General features: G+C 40.3%; 1 protein-coding gene across 1 annotated transcript in view; it reads left to right on the top strand.

The window, feature by feature from the left end:
* Window positions 1-21,545, top strand: part of nfasca (neurofascin homolog (chicken) a) — a gene marked incomplete at its 5' end in the record, with an annotated part of 66,331 nt that extends 44,786 nt beyond the window's left edge. Inside the window, 6 exons of the mRNA XM_079266293.1 lie at window positions 3,133-3,282; window positions 4,117-4,245; window positions 5,458-5,493; window positions 6,470-6,539; window positions 11,477-11,494; window positions 19,263-21,545. Coding sequence (XP_079122419.1) covers window positions 3,133-3,282; window positions 4,117-4,245; window positions 5,458-5,493; window positions 6,470-6,539; window positions 11,477-11,494; window positions 19,263-19,491 — 632 coding nt within the window. The 3' untranslated portion in view covers window positions 19,492-21,545. The remainder of the gene's footprint in view (window positions 1-3,132; window positions 3,283-4,116; window positions 4,246-5,457; window positions 5,494-6,469; window positions 6,540-11,476; window positions 11,495-19,262) is intronic.
* Between the last annotated feature and the right edge of the window lie 538 nt (window positions 21,546-22,083).

Below are 22,083 nucleotides of genomic sequence, written 5' to 3' on the forward strand. Positions count from 1 at the left end.
CTGCGGTCAGGGACAATACAGGACTTTCACCCAGGAAACTGCAGTATGTGTCCCATGTTAAACCAAAAGTCGGCCTGTTATTATACAGTCGTTGTTTTTCATAAATTCCGAAGTATTTATTTGAACCCAAACCACGATCTTTTCCTAAACCTAACCAAGAAGTTGTATTGCCTAAACCCAAAGTTGTTTTGTTTCAACTCAAAATGTTAATTTTCACTTTCACATCGTGGTAACAGTTTCGTTCGTCTGCAGCATTACAACGGTAGCGGTAGCCGCTGATAACGCCCATTCACGCCCAAAGAATGTCACCAGAGATTACCTTTAACAGCAGCAGCTGCTGCTCCGTTGGCCAGTTGTTTTACTTTTTATTGAAGGATGTGATGTTTGCACTTTAAAAGGCTGACGTTTCGATCTGTTTAAAAAAGCAGAAGCCACAACATACCACAGTCTGTGTTTCTGTGTGTCTGTCTCTCTTTCTATCTCTGTCTGGTCTTTATATGTTGGGAAATGTTGATCATCATCATGTCACTACTACCTTCCTATGCAGTGCTCCATCACAATGGTTTCTTTCAACACGCTGCCTGGCTTCCAATGGCTCCTGTGCCCTGTGAATGAGTTGCTCGGCTTGCTTTGTCTGAAATGCTGTTTGAATGTATCACTTCTTTGGCCATCCACGCTTCCATAATCACTTGCTTTTTGCTTTGGATTGGGTGTTGAGCACTCTTGAAGTCTTGTGTTTTTAAAACACATCATCCCTCCATTTTTGGAATCCCAGGACTGGTTGAGATTGGATAGTCCATCACTTATAGGCTCTCTGTTATTGCTCTCTACCAATTCAACAGTCTGTGATCTTTGATTAAGAATGGAAACAAGGCAGGATGTATTTTTCATGTACTTGGGCAGCGGCTTTAATTCTTAATGATGTCCGAATGTGAATAGAAAGGGAGAGAGGGAGGGATGAGCGGGGGATGATGAGACTGATCTAATGGTCCCCACCCCTCCCACCCATCCCCTGCTCTCCAAGGTCAAATCTGAAAGCTTTGACTCTAAGTGAAGAGTAGCAGGAGGCCTGTGACACTCCCCCACCTCGCATCATCATCTCCTCATCCTCCCCGTCTCCCTGACTGTGATCCAGAAGTCTCTGCATGTCTGTGAGAGGAGCGTTTAGGATGATGCTTCTGTGGCATAAAACAGAAAACTGTGTCCATGTATAGACCACTACATATTTATATTCTAACTTTGTCTTTATGCAGTAAAAGTGAGCTTATGTGTAACCAAAGTTCATTTAACGTTTGATTTAACCAAGCGCTTTTCTAGTCTTCCGACCACTTTAACACTACATGTCATCATTCACCCATTCACACCCATTCCTGACCATCAGGACTCTAACATTCATACACATTCATACACAGTAGGCACAGCTACGGGAGCGGTTCGGGGTTGAGTGTCAAGCACACATGGACATGGACTAGTGGAGCCGGGGATCAAACCACCGATCCTCTGATTGAAGGACGACCCTGCTCTACCACTGAGCCACAGTGGCCCAGTGAATAAATAAAGGCCTAGTGGCCGCAGCATTTATTTCTTATTTTATTTTAACTACATAGAGAACTGTGCGTTATCTGAAACAAGCTAGATATCACTGGCATTTCACAAATTTCTAATTTCCCCTGTTTTATCAATATAGTTTCATTTATTTAAGTCGCTGACCTGTTGAACACATCCTCCACGTTTGGCTGTTTCTTAATAAATTCAGGATGAAGGACATTTCACAGCCTAATCCATGGGTATGACAACAGTTTTTTTTCAAGCTACCATAAATGAAACTGAAATTATGCCCACTTTTGCTGCACGTATATTTCACATTGAAATTCTTGCAGCTGCTCAAAGGGCATAACCCGTCCTGTTCCTGTTGCGCTTTTCATCTTAAACATCTGCAGACAGTTTTGAGTTCCATTGACAGGAGCTAAGCAGTCTAGTAAAGTCTCATTTGTCCTCCCACTCCCACCCACCCTTCATAGACTTTCTTGCTTCTGTTACTCGTTATTATACCACTAAACTTTTAGAACAATGTAACTTTCAGTAATGGTCACTCAACATACAGTAACTTGCTCTGCATGTCGCGAGTTGTATACGACCCTTCAGAAACGCACAAAGCCCACTTATCTTCCTGGTGTCTGGGCTAAAAATAAAAAGACATTTGAATCATTTTTGCTTTCAATGAAAAACATAAAGATCACCATGCTGTGTTTGTAATACAAAACCTCAGCCTTGGCGTCACTCATAGCACTACATTGAATAAGTATGTAAAAAAGGACTGGCATGTCTTCTCTGGTGTCTGCGTAGACGTTTTGCTTGGCTGGTTTTAGGGCTGGTGATAACAGCATGGCTTTGGAATGAGTTCTGTTAGATGACGTCAACCTTGACGAATGGTTGACAGCATGGTGCATGATGTCACCACCTCGTGCCCCTTACTCTCACTGCAACCTCAGAGTCATGCTCATAGCTCAGCCATGTCATGGCCGACACATCTTTCCACAGGAAAGATGCAGGTTGCTGTGTTTTTTGTTTTGTCTTCATGGAGATAAGTGTGGGCCTGTAAATGATTGAGATAAAACAATGCTTTGCCACCTTCGACACTCACATTACCCAAGATGGTGAATGGTGAATTTCAATTCTACCCGGTTTGGTTGTGTGAGACTCTGAAATCCACAGTGTAGTGGGTTTGCCTGGAGGAACACCTGCTCCTTGAGCCCCTATTCGTCCCTTCTCATTTTCAGATTGCTGGAGAACTTTGCCCTTGAGAGAAAATATAGCCATAAAAGAGTAAATTGAACCAGAATGTGTCAGCAGCACTGAGCTTCAAAGAGTTCCACCTCATACATAATGGCTAGACGTACTAAAGCACACCATGGGTACGCTTCTAAACTGTAAAGAGTCAGAACTTAATGATGGGGATGGGCACTGCATTGTTGTCAGTCTCAATTCACTTCAGTGACCCTGCTCTGACTGAAACCAGTCTCCCAGCAAAGCATCGTGATGCCATGACTGTTGCTAGTCAGCGCAGCCTTTACTGTGGAACGAAGGCCACACTCCCTCGAGTGTGATTGGCCCCTTTCTTGTGTCTTCAAGGCGACAAGTCGGTGAAAGTTGTACCGGTGAAACAGCAGCCCCCCGTTTCAGTGGCGGATCTGATCGCAGGCGCCAAGTACGAACTGAGGGTGTACTCCCATGAGCTCAACAGCATCAGCAGCACATCTTTCATCTTTAAGACCAAACCAGGTGAGGCCCCATCTGGCCAGGTGGAACCGGGGTTCCAGCCAGGTGGGCTACTCTGGGTGCAAGTCTTACAGTAGTCATTTCTACGGTAACTCAGTCAAAGCTGGGTGAGTTATTATGGTTTGTTGTTTTTGTTTCCATGCATGTTCTCCTAAAGGTAACCTCAAGTGAGTCAGGATAAGACTTCTATTTTTGGATGTCATCAAGTTTGACTTGGTTGTCTTTATGAGCAGTATCTAATGCACGAGTGGAAGTAAAAGTTGTGTTCCTGTGAGATGGAACTTTGTGAATTATCACAACTCACATGTTCTCTTCTGACAGGTAAATGCTCATATTGTTCACAAATGTACCTCCAGGTTCCTCTTTGATTAGTTTCCATGGACATAATGAGTAACATAACAAGTATAAGCTGAATATACTGATGTGCACCGTAAGATCTTTATGCTCTTGAGATATATACTCTGGTAATTATGATGGACAATGGCATTTATTCTAATTCAGTGCAAATATCTGTAACATTTCAGAGTTACAATGTCTGGCAGCTGTCAAAGAATGTGTCTTCTTTTAGGTTGTACTGAAATTCTTTCTGGGAACAATTATTTTCACACCACAAACCCTTGTACCCCACCTCAAATCCACACACTGTGTAATGGGAAAGAAGACCAACACATTCATGGTAGAGATCCTGGATATGAACTCAGGGCCAATAATGAGATGTTGGTTCTGAGTTGTTGACTTCTGCCGAGCACTCTGCGATGCACTCTGCGATGGTCCTGAAAAGCACTCACTGTGATTCCACTCTTCTTTATTTTCCCCTGTGTGTATATGTGCCTCCAGCCTACATAGACCAGGTAGACATAGCCACTCAAGGCTGGTTCATTGGCCTGATGTGTGCCATCGCCCTCATCATACTGATCCTCCTCATCGTCTGCTTCATCAAGAGGAGTCGCGGGGGCAAATACCCAGGTAAGGCCCCACACTGAGGCTTTGACACCCACTAGAAGACCAATGTTAACCCCACAGAGTCGTCTGAAAAAGGTGCACTGGATGGATTGAAGCTACATCAATACCGAGCAAATGTGATGGAGTCAGTATTCTGCCCATTGTAAACCTCCTGGGTAATTTAACAATATTATTAGGTGGTGTAATGGCGAAGAATATAAATACTGCATTTCAATTTTATTACTCAGAAATGAGATTGTTTTGACGGTTTGGGAGATTCAATTCCTCTGATTGCTGGAGGTCTAGCAGTAATCCAGGAACAAAACATCCCATTGTATTAGCTGAATTGTTCAAAAATGATTGCTAAAACAGTGAGTTAATTCAATTTACTCATCAGACTCTAAGTTATGTCTGCAATAACCAACACAGCAACAGAATTTGAAATCTTCTGATTGGACGTTTCTTAACTCAGTAGTTGGCGCTGAAGTGATTACTGAATTGAGATGTCAGATATTTGAACCTTCGCACTTTTAAACTTGAAGCTTCAGCTGGTAACTTTAATAAAAATGGCTTCAGCATCATATCTGCTCAAACTGTCACTATCAGAGGTAGATAAGATAATCCTTTGCTCCTAACGGCATTTGCTCCCGAAGAAAAACCACCAAATGATGGCACTCATTTTGAAATATGGCTTTTTATATCTGGTGGGATATCTAGGTTTTAGTCTCTTGTTGTGAAGATATATGTTACCTACTTAGCCAGTCTAATACATGCAATCCATGTGACTGCTGCATTTGATTGGTTGCTGATAGAAGTTGTTAAGTTCATGAACTGTTTTGAAATGTTATTGTGCTAGGTGTATTAGTTAAGGGGGAAAACAACAGACCAATCGTCAAAATGTCAGCACCCGCTTTTAATCAGCTGGCACATAAAAATAAAAGCACAAGTCATCAGAGAGCAAACAGCACAACAACACAACTGGCTGCTATTGACCAGGTCAAACATACATGACAAACAGGATGTTTAACTGATTACAGTGTAACAGTGTTGAATATTTGATCTGATACTCAATATTATCATTTTTGCTCCCAAACAAACAAAAAATAAAAACAACTGTATTTTCCTAAATAGTTGTCATGCGACATTGATGCTGATCTACAATATGTCATGATTCAATGCTTTGGAACAGCAGAAGTTAGAATCGTGTTAATGTTTTGCAGTTTCTATAATGTCTAGGTGGTGGTTGCGTGACTGGTTTCGCAAAATATCTGGGTAGGTAATGTAAAAGTGAAGAACTAACACCTAATAATAAGAATGATAACGGAAAAGTGACTAATGAGAGGAAATGTCACATGCACTGACACACCTTACAAATCCAACCCAATATTCTATAACTGCTACTAAAACAGGCTTGCAAGTCTCTCCAAAAGTGCACTGTGTTCCTAATGCATACTACTGAATACTTGAATTACTGAGGCAGAAAACAATACAAACATAGTCACGAAAAAGAATGGAAACACATTTTCACGTTTTCAATTTTAAATGGCAGCAATTTAATTCAAGTCTTTTAGCAAACATCTTGTATCATGTCCTGTTGGTCGAGTTCATTCATTTCTTGTGGCAACATAGAGCACAGTCCACATCTGTTTGCTTTATAGCATCAGTTTATATGCAGCCTGGTTCCTAAACAATGCGCTCACATTAAACTAAAGTGCATACTTGTTTGTTTTCAATGTGTCACAAACACATTTCTATGTGTATGTGTTTGAGCCTATGTTCACGTCACTTATGGATTCACATCTTAATGACGTATATGTCTCACAGGACTTTCACACAGAAGGCCGCTGTACAAGTCCTGTGTGAAATGAAAACCTTGCATTAAATGTTTAAAGTTTCATATGTACAGAACTGTATCTTAAGGAACGCAACAAACTGGCTTTTACGTGAAACTCTTTTACAAAACCTAACCAAGTACTTTTTAACCACATGTTTGACACTGCAACCTTAATCCCAGAGAAAATACTTTTCCCTTTGAAATGGAATTGAGTATGGAATTGTGACAGAGTGTTAGTTAACAGTTTATAAAATGAAGGCTGAAGACAAAGACATGGAACTGTATTACCAGATGAGGATTAACATCATTTCTCTTCAAACTAACTCCAGGAAGCCCTGAGCACATGGATGGTTTTTAATGTCAAATGTAACCACAACAGCAAAATGCTGAACATTGTTGTTCTTTCTTCCTTAGTCCGTGACAAAAAAGATCTCCCCTTGGACCCAGTAGATCAGAAAGACCAGGACGGCTCCTTCGATTACCAGTAAGTATATACCACAGTGTGACCACCTTCATCAGTGGCTAACTTTGTTTGAACACTGAACCTTTGAAATAATTTGAAGCTCGTTTGTTTTAAGTTGCTAGTGATCAAGGGAATTGGATCAGGTTGTATAACAGCTAAGTAGTATTGTCTCATCTTGTATACTGTATGAAGACATTTTAGTCAGTTAAAGCAATAGAGTGCTGCAGGAATCCTAAACAGAATTGAGGGTTCCCTAATCTCCAAGTCAATGGGTTTTTTAAATGGTTAGATACTTGAAATAATGTATGTGGTTCAGAGATTTTTTTTCTGTGACATAAAATACGTCGGTAAATCATTTTGCAGCTTGTATTTGTCTTAAAAAAGGCGGTTGCTTACATCTGGCTAAACAACTTCCTCTGCAAAACGTCATCACAGACTAAATTGCCTTCACAGCCTTGACATGTGACCATGTTTTTTTAACTTTTGGGATTGGCTGAGAAAAAATCTGTCATCTCTGCAGCACCCACAATGATGGGGTACATAGCTTAGCTTATTTTAAAGGGCCAGTGTGTAACATTTTGGGGGATCTTTTGTCAGAATGTTTTCTTTAGTGTATAATCGTCTGAAAATAAGAATTCTTGGGTTTTCGTTACCTTGGAAGGAGCTGTTTATTTCTACATACTGCCTCGTTTTTACAGAAACAGAACAGACAAACCAAACACTGGGCCATTGGTGTTTTCACGTTTTCCCATCAGCCACTGCAGTTCTCCTACGGGCTTGACACACGAGAGAAGTTTCAGTTGGTTGCAATCTGCATCCTCACTGCTAGACACCACCAGATCCGACACACTGGACCTTTAAAACATTATATTCTTAAAACAGCAAAATCACAAAGGCCTGCTATTCATCGGCACTGCAGGAAAGCTTAGAGCTCTCGTTGAAGAAAATAATCCTTGTTCTGAATATTCAAATTGGCATGGCGTCCATTTCCAGCTCCTTGTAGTGGATATGAGAACTTTAGAAATATGGCAAAGAGACAGATCCAGCATTGTCACAAGCAAGTCATGGAAGCACAGAGGAGGGTTTTCATGCTAGAAATCGTTTCAGTTCAGAGACAATGCTTCAATTATATCGGAGTTTTAGGGCACGGAGGCGCAGCCTTGGTCCATTTGTCCTATAGGTGTGCTAACCATTAGGGCTGGGTATCGACAAATAACCCAGGACCTCGTAGAATTGAAACTTCTCCAGTCAGTGGAGGAACCGCAGGGTGGGTGCTACGCCACCATGAGTTGGTGCAGTGCAGAGCGACGGCGGTTAGCTAGCCAGTGGGACACAGACCTTCCATTCACATGATGGGTATCAAATGAAGTACTCTTATTGGTTTTTGTATAGCTAACGGTACTAGCACTGGTAATGGCATCATCATTTTTACTCATGATTGTTGATGAATCATGGTGAATAGGGCTCCTTCCAACAACAATGCAGGCACATTTGAAAACGCATCTAGTTCTCTCCAAGCTGCTGTTTTTCTCCTCAGAGTGAAGCTTTTCAAAACGGCTCTATGGACACATGTTTCATGTTCTACTGATTACAGAACCCACTAAAAAGCAACAGCTGTTGTTATTATCACATCTTTCAGTATGATGACTAAGCATACACAAGTTCTTAACACAGCTGTTAGCCTTAATTAGCTCGTAGCTTTTATGACCTGTGATAACCCCTGTGTTGTGTAATTGGCTGAAGTCAAACAATAAAAAAGGGATGTTGTGGAATATTTCTTAAACTATTCGGGAGAAAAGTGTAAAGTGTTTTCAAATCAATGTCAAATGAAACAGAGTCTTGATGAAGGATCAAAGTTGTAATGGTCAATTTATTTGCTTGCAAGCAAAAGAGAGAGCAGTTCTCAACAGACACGTATCGCAGAGTCTTGTGAGGAGTACCCTAAAATCATCTTCATGCATGCTACCTTTATACCCACAGACAAGAGAAACCAGCTGAAACAGGCAATGTCTGGTGTATTCCCTGCAACAATAAAAGTAGGCCTGGTTCTATGTCGAGGTTATACATGGCCTGCAATTGTCTTCTCCTGTGCTCTTTGACCTATGTGGATGTTTATGTTAAGGTGGAGGTTTATGATACAGCTATGTGGATGTTTATGTTAAGGTGGAGGTTTATGATACAGCTATGTGGATGTTTATGTTAAGGTGGAGGTTTATGATACAGCTATGTGGATGTTTATGTTAAGGTGGAGGTTTATGATACAGCTATGTGGATGTTTATGTTAAGGTGGAGGTTTATGATACAGCTATGTGGATGTTTATGTTAAGGTGGAGGTTTATAACACAGCTATGTGGATGTTTATGTTAAGGTGGAGGTTTATGATACAGCTATGTGGATGTTTATGTTAAGGTGGAGGTTTATGATACAGCTATGTGGATGTTTATGTTAAGGTGGAGGTTTATGATACAGCTATGTGGATGTTTAGGTTAAGGTGGAGGTTTATGATACAGCTATGTGGATGTTTAGGTTAAGGTAGAGGTTTATGATACAGCTATGTGGATGTTTATGTTAAGGTGGAGGTTTATGATACAGCTATGTGGATGTTTATGTTAAGGTGGAGGTTTATGATACAGCTATGTGGATGTTTATGTTAAGGTGGAGGTTTATGATACAGCTATGTGGATGTTTATGTTAAGGTGGAGGTTTATGATACAGCTATGTGGATGTTTATGTTAAGGTGGAGGTTTATGATACAGCTATGTGGATGTTTAGGTTAAGGTGGAGGTTTATGATACAGCTATGTGGATGTTTATGTTAAGGTGGAGGTTTATGATACAGCTATGTGGATGTTTATGTTAAGGTGGAGGTTTATGATACAGCTATGTGGATGTTTATGTTAAGGTGGAGGTTTATGATACAGCTATGTGGATGTTTAGGTTAAGGTGGAGGTTTATGATACAGCTATGTGGATGTTTAGGTTAAGGTGGAGGTTTATGATACAGCTATGTGGATGTTTAGGTTAAGGTGGAGGTTTATGATACAGCTATGTGGATGTTTAGGTTAAGGTGGAGGTTTATGATACAGCTATGTGGATGTTTATGTTAAGGTTGAGGTTTATGATACAGCTATGTGGATGTTTATGTTAAGGTGGAGGTTTATGATACAGCTATGTGGATGTTTATGTTAAGGTGGAGGTTTATGATACAGCTATGTGGATGTTTAGGTTAAGGTGGAGGTTTATGATACAGCTATGTGGATGTTTAGGTTAAGGTGGAGGTTTATGATACAGCTATGTGGATGTTTAGGTTAAGGTGGAGGTTTATGATACAGCTATGTGGATGTTTATGTTAAGGTAGAGGTTTATGATACAGCTATGTGGATGTTTAGGTTAAGGTGGAGGTTTATGATACAGCTATGTGGATGTTTATGTTAAGGTGGAGGTTTATGATACAGCTATGTGGATGTTTAGGTTAAGGTGGAGGTTTATGATTCAGCTATGTGGATGTTTAGGTTAAGGTGGAGGTTTATGATACAGCTATGTGGATGTTTATGTTAAGGTAGAGGTTTATGATACAGCTATGTGGATGTTTATGTTAAGGTGGAGGTTTATGATTCAGCTATGTGGATGTTTAGGTTAAGGTGGAGGTTTATGATACAGCTATGTGGATGTTTATGTTAAGGTAGAGGTTTATGATACAGCTATGTGGATGTTTATGTTAAGGTGGAGGTTTATGATACAGCTATGTGGATGTTTAGGTTAAGGTGGAGGTTTATGATACAGCTATGTGGATGTTTATGTTAAGGTGGAGGTTTATGATACAGCTATGTGGATGTTTAGGTTAAGGTGGAGGTTTATGATACAGCTATGTGGATGTTTAGGTTAAGGTGGAGGTTTATGATACAGCAGGCGCTGTCCGTCTAAGGAGAACTAAGCAGAGAGCAGAATAAAAACATTTTTTCCTATTACAGGGATCAGAGAGAAAGTGGAAGGCAACAGAAGGCAGATAGAACCTCTTATTATCTAGCCAACGTTATCCAACATCAAGTACCATTCGACAGCAATGATGTCGTCAACCTGTTGACCTTCTGGCGTTTCTATGGATGGCTAGCTTTTAAAAAATGACTGTTTGAATAGTATTGAATAGCTGTCTAGCTCAAACAACTGAGGCACCATGTCGTCCTGCTCGCCATCCTAAATCTGGACGAAAGGTCTTAAACCTTTTCCTTATGACAGAAAGCTCATTTGTGTGTTGTGCAGTGGTCTTCTGTGAGTATAACATATACAGTATGTCATGTGCAGTATGTGTTAGTAAGTGATGTGTCTTTTGCTCCCTCCAGGTCCCACTGATCTCTGTGGCTTCATTCCTCTTAATGAAGAATGAGTCCGTCTGTTCTGTGTCCGTCCACTTTGACTAAAAAGATGTTGAATTTAACCTGCTTTCTAAATCCAAGCTGCACATGTCATGTTGTAACTCCGCTGTGTGAGAGTGGCACTAACACATTTCTCTCTAAGTGTAGACAGGAATGAGAAAGGGCCTCTGAATGTTATTGACTTTGGATCACAGTATGAATGCCTCCAAAGAGCCGGGATCAGCATTTATTATCACCTGCTGTGCATAATACCGTGTGATTCATTTTATCTCCAGTGTGTGAGATCCTGTTGAGCTCTTTAATCAATAACAAGTCTCACGTTACTCTAATACCAACCCTTCTCTTACAGTCAAGGTCATTGCTTTGCTCTGATTCTGACCCAGACTCCACTCAGCTCTTTGTGTGTGTGTGTGTGTGTGTGTGTGTGTGCATGTGAGGATTTACATGCATGTATCATGTGGAGGTTGTCCTCCTCCTCTCCTCTTTCTCTCTCTGCACCCCCTTCTCTCTCTCGCTGTCTCCCCTGTGTCCTCACGTCTCGTCCCTCTCTCTCCCCCACGCTGAAATGGGTCGTCTGTCCCTGACAGGAACGAAAAGGAGAACAGGTACTTTGGTTTTCAGCACGGCATCTCTCTTGGCCTGTGCATGTCGGGGGGAGCAGGTGTTTCCCCTGAGCTGGGGAGAACGTGGGCTGGATAAGGTGTAGCTGATTTAAGGAGACCAAACAGGATAATGTGCCTGATCAATGCAGGGCTGGCTCTTTGGTCAGTCTGCAAACAGCCTTCATTCAAGACGTAAGCAGCAGTAGTCCAACTGGCTTTTAAAGCACTGCTTGAGCAATGTGATAGACATGATTTAGCCATAGTGATTGATTGTAATTAGCAGAGATGAATAAGATTCAGTTCGTGCCAGGCTTTGGTTCCTTTATGGGTGTCAAACTGTCAACCAAACTATTTCATCTTCAAGGCCAGGGCCCCCTGGCTCTGCAGCATTCTGGTTCCATGATGGTCACATGACAAGTGACACAGACAGGGCAAAGAAAGACGGACAAAGCCGAGCTTTGGTCAGTATCTATGTTTATTGCACTCATAAAATATATTTTATTCAAACCCAAACCCAGAGAAAAAAATGGTAGACAAATATTTCCTATAGAATTGATTCCCTGGTTTCAATCAGCAGGCTTTTGTCAGTGAATAAGAGACGATGTGACATTTTCTTTAAAGTGAATGAACACAATAAAGACACAACACAACTAAAACTCAAGGGCAGCAAGGATCGATGTGATGGGGGGGCTTCTCTTAAAACGAGTTTAAAAACCTGCCATGGTTTGGATGTTTCGCCAGAATGAAGTGCATTGCAATCGTCTGGATTCCCTTTTTTAATTTTGCAGATGAAAAAAGATATTTTTTAAATTGTCTTAGTAGAACAAAGCAGGACTGCACTGCTTTAGTCAGCGGAGCGTCAAAAGACAACTCTGAGTCAATAAGTAGAGCTAGTTCAGGGGCCTCTTTTTCAACATGATTAAATCAGGCACCCAGGCTAGACTGTTGATTGTTGATGCTGCTCATGCTGGAGGTCCCTAACCTTTTTTTGGTTTAGGTGTAGACCACAAATCGTTGATCCAGTTCTGTTTCCGTACAGACTAAACAATCAGCTCTAAATGTATTTGTTTTGAGCCAGGCTATTGGTTTCCACCTGCATCTAATCTTTATGCTAAGCCAGGCTTATATCATGAGGTTGATATTGATCTCATCTTACCAGTGTAAAAAAAGAAAGAAGATAAGTGTATCTCCCAAAACGCTGAACTGTTGCCTGGTGACAAGTCAGCGTGAAGACAAATGAACCAAAGTCTTTCTTTGTGCTTCGGTTTGGACAAAGGTGGGCAGGTGGGATCACTGCCGTTGTAGCAACAGAGCACTTCTTTTTGCATGAGGCTAACTTTGACAAGCCTGTGGACGCCTTGGGGCAGGCTCCCCAAACTGAGACATACTCTATAAAAACAGATTCATCACAAAATATCCTCCCTGCTGGTGACTTTTCGGCTTTTAAACCACCGTTACTTGATAAAAATGAACATAATTACAATCCACAGTTGACCAAGATGAAGGGAAATAATATTTCAGGTAGGATGTGTTATCTCTCAGAACACAGCAGAGCAGCTGCTGAGGCTGTATTAATGTTCAGAACTAGATATAAAATGCCTGTGGTTAATCACAGCCGTGGTTCAGCCCAAGGCTCTCATAGAATCACATGGAAAGAGCACATTAGCAGCCAAAGCTCAATTAAAACACAGACCATGGCCCCCTGCAGCACAGTCAAAAGTTCCATATATTCTGTTATTGTATGGCTCGAAGCTGCTCTTTATCGAGCTCAGTATTGGAGCATTATTACACAAGTCCATTCATCTTAATGGGATATTGCCTGTGCATTTGCGTTACCCTGAGTTGCACATGGAGCAGTCATAGAGAAAGAGCTTGTGTGGAACTGTAAAAGGCTCTTCATGGATCAGCTGTTCCAGCAGAACGAGGGGACGTGATCCCAGAAAGCAGCCAGAGAGAACAGAGAGAACAGTTTTTTGTTCCAGCCAAAGGCACTAACATGTTTTTCACCCTTCCAGAGGTTAATTGCATTGTTTTTTCCTCCGCCGGCTGACATTTAAAAAGCATCCGCCACCAGGTGCACAGGGTGAGAGATGGAGAGTGAAATCAATCTGTGTTGTAGTGAGGGCAGAGAGGCAGGATGATCTATGTTTGGGACGATTTGACACCCTTCAGGAAACTGTTTAGGCAACAAAGAACTGGAGAAACAATCGTCGGACAAAAGATTGAACAAACACATGTTGTGACCTTAGATATATGAATCTTAGCAAATACGGGAACACTTTCTTTGATGACCATGTCTATAATGATTTATAAACATCAATTTGTATGAGTTAAAATCTGCTTTTGCACTGTTGAATTATACGTATAAGCACTCATTAATATTCATAATGCTTTATAACAATAATCATAACACATTATAACGAATTTAATAATGACTTAAGTATCATAATACTTCATAATTGCTGGTCACTCATTGACATTTATTGCAAGGATCATAGTTTGTTGTAACTCCAATAGTTGTAACACAGAATAATCTTTTTCTAAAGCAATATGATCACTGTTATAATGCATTCAATTGTGATAATAAGTTACTCTAAGTAGTCACTGTTTGCTTTCAGTGAACAAAAATGTTTGCAATGTTTTGTGTTTCTCCTGCATACATTGAATGATATTTTTTCACTTTAATTATAGCAAACCACATTAAAATGCATTATAACGGTGATGATAATGTATTATAGAATGTTTCTAATGTATTACTACTATTGGAGTTGTACACTATGATCATTGCATAAAATAAATTTCAGTGAGCGACCATCAAATATGAAGTATTATGATAGTTGACCATATAAGTCATTATAAAATGCTTTATAATGTGTTATAATTGTTATAAATCATTATGACCTATAATAACAGTGCTGTAAACAGATTATAACACACTATAAGTATGTTAATAATGCCTAATAGACATGGGCTTCATAGAAAGGGTACTTAGAAGTAAAAGCATCAGGAATGATGGACTATTTCTTCTCCTGTTGGCTACATCTGGTTTTGCATTCTGTCTTCTTTCTGAGGTTCCACACTATTTTAGTGTGTAGGACAAGAATGAAACAGCAAAAACTGTTTTACTTGCATGAAAAACACAAGATTTTATAGTGTAGCTCAAGGATAAATCTAATTTATTACGACCTTGGTCTTCATTTACATAGTTGTCCATTAGCATTTTATAAATTGCTGAGATCTGTGAATGCAGCAACATCACTTTAAAGTCAGATGGGTCAAGAAACACCAGCATGCAGGTTGTAAACAAACCTCCAGGTCATTTATTTAGAAAAAAAAGCAAAGGTGAACGGTGAGAATTTTCATCATATTTTATAGATCCACTGCCTGTTTCAACTCATTAGTTGTGCACACACAGTTTTCCCGTGTAATGAAGGGTACCCAGTTTTACCTCCACATAAAGTGGTTTGGACATCGTTAGTGTACGATTGGATCCAAACATCATGAGGTGTGGAATGATCAGATACCGGGCTGTGACAAATAATAATAATAAACGGATTGACTGCTTGTGTTTGTTGCCCCATTAAGCTTTGTAGTAGTGAAGTCCCCGTATTCCCATTTCTCAGCAACTGGTGACATCACTGCTGTTGCTAATAGGAATGGTGGCCAAAACCCCCCCTGTTCACAAAACAAGGCCCAAGTTGTAACAAGCTCGAATTAGATGATACATGCTGCCCTTTTCTCATACAGACAAAAATATTGTTACCCTGGTATTATTATTTCAATCAAAACTCAAACATCTGTCATGCAATTAGGGTTATGATGATTTAAATGTTTTAACCTCCACCCTTAATATTTATATATATATATTAGGGGTGTAACGATACGCGTATTCGTACGAGGTACGAGGCTCACGGTTTGGTACGCATGACGAACCGAATACATTTGAATAAAAAAACCAACAAAAAAAAAAACCTTTATTGAACCAGGTAGTCCCATTGAGATTAAAAATCTCTTTTGCAAGATGTAAGTAACAATACAAGATGTAAGCAAGATGTAAGTAACAATACTACATAACATTAAGGAGCAGTTTTTGTTTTTTATGCTTATGTGTTGCTAAGAAGACACCCCAGAAGATGGGTCACTCAGGTATAGTTCCATCATTGTTCAAAGTCAAAGAATAACTTGATGATGTTAGTTGTAATGAATAAATATATTTTAAAATCAAGTACATTTCTCTGGCATTTATAGTTTTCTACTGTACCGAAACGTACCGAACCGTGAATTTTGTGAACCGTTACACCCCTAATATATATATATAAATACATATAAATGTTGGTGTTATGTTGTCCCCATCTGTCTTTTCAGTATCTGTGTATTTATGCATGTCTGGTTGTCCATCTGTGTCATGACTGTCTTTGTGTTCTACCCTCCCCACTTTATGTCTGTGTCCTTTGTCTCTTTTTGGGATTTATTTTCCTCATTGGTCCAAAAGGTCTCTTGAAAGGTACTGTATGAAAGGAGAAGAGTCCTCTTAATCCTGCTCTAAGAAAACCTCTTCTACTGTTGCTCGTGTGCAGTGCATTTTAATTGATTAATGTCTGTTGGAGTAATTCCACTTTGTTAACATCCTAATGAGTTTTATCCAACAAATAACAGCATTTCTAAGCATAGTTAATCCAATATTGCATATCCCCAATACAAATCTATGAAGTTAAACAGTTCCTGTCATGTTAATCTGATGCTGCAGATTGGCAAGTTCTTTTTTTGCAAGAAAGGTTATCTGAAACTCACTTCCATCCTCTAAGTAACTTCCCCAACCTTTTGCTCTTCTACTAAAAAACTTATCACCTCATCAGATAATTGAATCATTCCCGACTCTGCCCTCCTTCTCTCTGAAGACATCTTGAAGTCACAGAAATAAAGGCTCTCTCCCCGGCTCACTGAAGCTGCTGGTGCGTACGGTCAACAGATGAAAGCAAGCTTTGGCAAATGTGACCGGGGCAGACGGTTTGAGAAAGGCTCTGCCTCTTGGCCACATGTATTTAATTAGCTGTAAGAGATGAAATCTCTAAGCGCTTCAGTGGCACTGGTGCATAGAGAGATGTCCGTCTGATCTGCTGCTGGCACATTCCAAGCATATCGAAACCACGGAGCACACTTACTGCACTGAGTGTGATGCATTCATCAGCTATGATGTCATCTGCACCTGAATCCACAACTTACTTAATTATTTTGAAATAAATACACACGCGCTGCAGTCTGTAAGTATTTTGAAAGTGACACATCTTTTCTTTGTTGGCTCTGTATGCAGCTGTGTCATTTTTGTGACCTGACTTGTTAACATGCAGGCTGCTGAGAAAACGGAGATATTCTTGACTCAATGAATGTTGGCATTGTACGTTTCTGCAAACCACGGGATACACACAATCAGGATGTTTCTAAACCATAAATAACTTTCATAGATATGTTTACAATGCCACATGGTTAACTCTGTGAAACAATTTGTTCGCTTTAGAAAAAATATCATGCTTTGTGTTAAAGTAATAACGTAACTAGTGTGAATAATCACTACTTTATTACATAACGTTACGTAACAAGCGTAAAGTCAAAGTTTACTTTTAGTCATCAACTACCTGTCCCACCAGCCCTTAATTGTTATACTTATAACTTTTATACAATGTAACTTTCGCTCCATATATATCGTCACTTGCTTTAACGAATGCAAAAACATCCGTATTCAACGTAGCCGGGGTTTTCAGAAACGTACAGTGTCGACATTTTCTCCCGGCGACTGGTCTGCTTGACTCGTTAATATTCTAATCGATTAAAACATGCCGACCATGCTCTGGCATTTACCCACTTTATACTCAACGCCCACTCTCTTCTTCCCCTTGTTACATGTCAGCATGTGTTCTGAAAGCGTCCATCGTTTCACTATCTCTGCTTCTCTAACTGTCTCTACTCTGTACGATTCTTTATGTGGATTGATATAATGAATACTGGATTTTGGGTTTCGATCACAGTCACACTTGCTGGATTTGCGCTGCATCTGCTGTGTAGTCTTAATTATTAACATGTCTGGTTTCTAACATGTATCAAGTCTGTGGTTCCCAAAGTGTTTCAGCATGGAACATGATGATTCTGAGAAGCAATGGTGTAGATTTTGTCCTCGCCGAGTAAATCGGAATACATAATGTTTGATAACCTTGAAATGCGATACACAGACCTGAGCAGAGAAAATATATCAAACACCTTTGCATCCTTCGAGTGCACCTCCTGCGGTTATGCTGCTGGCTTGATCTGAGATAAGAAAGCTAATGCTATTCTGTAGCTCTTTCTTGCTGTGCATGACGTTCTCTTCCCCCTAAAATCAGAGTAAGGAGACATGCAGCCATGCTCTGTACTAAGATCAAGCACAGCTCCACAAATGAGGTGCACTGGAGTTCTCGTGCTTAGATCTCAGGTCAGAATATGGCCAACATTTAGCATGTGTATGCAAATGTCTCATATGAATTTTTGACGACAGTATTTATCTCTTTTAATCACCCCTGTCTCCTACCAAATACTCTATAGCTACTTAAGTCTATGTTCGTAATAATTCCACTGGTAGTATTTTTGTCCCAGTCCAGGAAGTGCGATGTTCTTATACTGTACAGAAAGTAAGGTAATCACAGATAATTCAAGCGTATCCTGTGCATCCCATGTGTTAGCTTTAAGGATTAGAGATGTTGTTGACAGTGATCGTTTCAGATTCATTCAGTGTTAACATTTTGTATTGGCAGTGAATAGCTTGCATATAGATTCAATCTTAATCCAGGTAATTTTTTTTCCAATAAAACCTATTAGTTTTAAACAAATTAGTTTCATCTGAACGTAAATTTTAGGAGACAGGGTTGCTTTTAAAACATAGAGGCGAATACTGTATAGTGTTCTGCAAAATCGACTTATAACTGTATATCAACAAGCATCTTTGGTATAAGATGCTAATGCAGCTGTCTTTTTAAAGGTTAGGTTCGGATTCTATCTTGATACAGTACTCATATGCCATACGCATCTTATTCACGGTGCTGTTAACCTGAAGCACGAAGTACACATCAATCTGGGGAAGTACCGGAAGTAAACAAGTCGCCAGGGCTGAGGTGGCGTCCCCCCACAATACACGCATGCTTTGGAGCGCAAGCTGTCCTAAGAAGTGTACAATGCTAGTTTTTTGCTAGTTTAGCTAGCTAATATAACAAAATGTAATTCTAACTAGGGAAACATAATGACCACAAAATAAACATCGCTTAAGTAAATATCCACTTGAGTTGGCTGAAGCCTCATATGAGCTTTGGCTGAACTTAAGAATGCACATTCATAGAACATAACTGTGGATTTAGTCCCGTTCACTCACAGTGTAGTCGCTCTACCGAGGAATTGCTTCATGGGGAGTATAGTATAGGAGCAATAAATACAGAGAACTCTTTCAAATGACATATAGCATGTGAGTACTTTATTCATATTATTCAAACCAATCCTGGAAAAATGGAAAAGAAATGACTCATAAAAGTCTAAATTCTAGTCTAATAAGACCTGAGTGAGCTGAACATTGTCACCAAGAGTAGCTGAAAATAATTATGATTAACATCATTTCTTTACCTGCAATCCGCATAACCTTTCACTTCCCCCTTTTAACCCGTGCCGATGGGGACAACAGGGTCCTAAACTCCTGCCGACACTGAATCCTGCTCCTATTTTAACCTTCCACTCTGCTCTCCATCCACCTTTGCAGCAGCGACGAGGACAACAAGCCTCTCCAGGGCAGCCAGACGTCGCTGGACGGCAACGTGAAGGAAAGCGACGACAGTCTGGTTGACTACGGCGAAGGTGGTGACGGCCAGTTCAACGAGGACGGCTCTTTCATCGGCCAGTACACGGTGAAGAAGGACAAGGACGAGACAGAGGGCAACGAGAGCTCTGAGGCCACCTCGCCCGTCAACGCCATCTACTCGCTGGCCTAGCGTTGTTGCGCCGGTGGCCCCCCTCTGACCTGAGGGCGTTACGACAAACCACAGCACCATACACCAGACACAAACACACACACATGAATATATTACTATAGGAAACAGAAGGAACGCAGCAGGGCCTGTCTGGAGACTGCATAGGTTTCCCTCTGCAGATGAAGTCACAGGAACACGGGGGTGGAATTAGACCACAAGCCTTTATTTTAGTTTCCAGCTCACAGAAATTGGCCCATTGGAGGTGGCGTTTGGACAAAGAGGACAGTGCTCGTCTTCCTCGGCTCTCTGCCTGCCCTTACACAGACTTGAAGTGTGCCTTCGGGGCAGCTTTCACCACTTGGAGGAGTTCTCTTGAGATTTTTCTTTGGTTTATTTCTGCTCCGAACATTTCCAGTGTCCCCGCTCTCCCTCCCGATGCGCCCCTCATACCTCTGTAGCGTCCCGGTAAAGTACACAGAAGAGGTCCCGTTCACACACACACACACACACACACTGGCCCGTTCTTTAACATATCAGCTTCTAACCATCAAACTCAACAGGATGCCGGCAGATATGTTTATCATATTGATATTTACGCAATGAAAGATTTTAGTTTTTCCACAGCTAGCAGACGAGTCATTGAATCTTAAAGAGTGCTGTATTCAGTCCTGGCACACATTTTAGTGCCCTGCAAAACTATGCACCATCACCTCCATAGCATTCTGGGTTTAACCTGGTTAGTAAAAGTACATGTTTCGGGTTTCTTTTTTACCACTCGCAGGCTAAATCACATGCTTTTATTCACTCTGCCTTGTACAATGTGGTGGACATGTTTTTCTTACCTCTACTCCAATCTTGTAGTGCAGATGTTCAAAATGGCCGCCACAAGAAAGGCTGTTTCTAACACAAGCACCAAGCTCTGCTACAGTATGTTATAAATGACAAATATTATTTTGGAGCATGGTAGTAACTTAGTGCAAGAGAAATGGAAAGCAACAGAGAGGAACGTTAGCTTCGCTTGAGAAACACCAGTAGACCACAACCCAGTGACTTCCCTAGTTAGCATGCAGGCTAATGCTGCATTCATGTCAAATGAGAACAGCTGTGGGTTGACAGCGGACATGTTCACAGATGTTTCTGTTTTTCTTTCGACTTTGGTTTATCAATTGTTACAGGTGGTACTTTTGAAAGTATGTTTTATACCAAACCAGACATTGCTATGTCAATCCAACATGGTGATCACATAATGGCTTATCATGACAGGAAAAAGGGGTTTTATAATGGATATATTACCTGGATGTATTTTTTTCAATTGTGACACCAGAATTTTGGAAGTTTGGGGTCCCAACCCCAAATTTCCAAATCATTTTTTAGCTCCTGAAAGTTGAGATGTGTAATCATTTCAAGTTGGAAATGTCCACGTTCTCTCCCATGGGATATGAATGCAGCATGAGAGGCTAGGATCCTTAGGGTGTGTTCAGACTATCAATGCCTTTCATTTTGCCCACAAAACGTTTTGTCTTTTTTCATTGTTGCTGGGCAACCACCAAATGAGTGCTAACATTAGCTTAACACAAACCACGAACATTACGCTTCTTAATAGTTGATAGCAAAGTTTTTAATTCATGAAAACTACTTCCCTGAAATGTCAAAGAACATACTAATCTTCCTTCACATTTGTAAAAAAAAGAATTCACGTGCACTTCTGTTAAAACGTGAGGCAAAAGTGAGTGCTCAGCAAAAGCAGCGGGCAAAAAGCTTCACTCTCATTAGAAAAAGCTCTGTCTGACCGGGACCTTAAACAATCAATATAGAGACGTTAGCTGTCAGCTAGCTAACTAGCATAGAGTTCTGTCAGTCACTCCCCTCCAGACTGCTCTCTTCTCTTGTTTTCGCATTTTCATGAATTGGAGCCATAAAGCCTCGGAATAGCCACAAAGTTTTGCTTGAGTGTCAGCATGGACACATCTTTGGCTCAACTCATTTAATTCATTTGTGCATTAACTTTATGTGCAATCACAGCATTTTCCTGGTGTTTGGTCTGAACCCACCTTTACAGAAGGATCGACACCTCTGTCCCGCCCTCTAGTTTTTATAAATGCAATTAGTGTGTTGATCATTAAAGACTAAAAAATGAAACAGCGTTAGGGCCGCATAGAACACTTGAATTAAATGACCAGATTTACAGCATGAAAATATATACATCAAATTCACGGCCACCTTTGAAATGAAACGTATCAACTAGTTTTTTTGCAGAAGAAGAAAGAAAAAAGAAAACTGTTTGAGTAACATAACTTTTTAGAAACTAATGTAAGCTCAGTATTCCACTTGTCCAACAACCATATTTGTCACGTCATTGTTGGCCCTTGACTGATGGACTGACAGTGTTTCTTTATTTTGTACTAGATGTTCACATTCGGTTCACAGCATCATTTTGGTACTCGTACTTTAGTTACCTGCTACTCAACAGCACTATTAAAACCTCCACTGCTGAATTCGAAAAATCTTTACTGCAGTTAGCGACTGAAGTTCACATTGTATTTCAAATATTTATTTTATATTTCTATTTATTACATTATGTGAATAGTATTAATATTAGTACTTAATTTAATA

The sequence above is a fragment of the Melanostigma gelatinosum genome, assembly GCF_949748355.1.
Source record: "Melanostigma gelatinosum genome assembly, chromosome: 3".
Taxonomy (NCBI): domain Eukaryota; kingdom Metazoa; phylum Chordata; class Actinopteri; order Perciformes; family Zoarcidae; genus Melanostigma; species Melanostigma gelatinosum.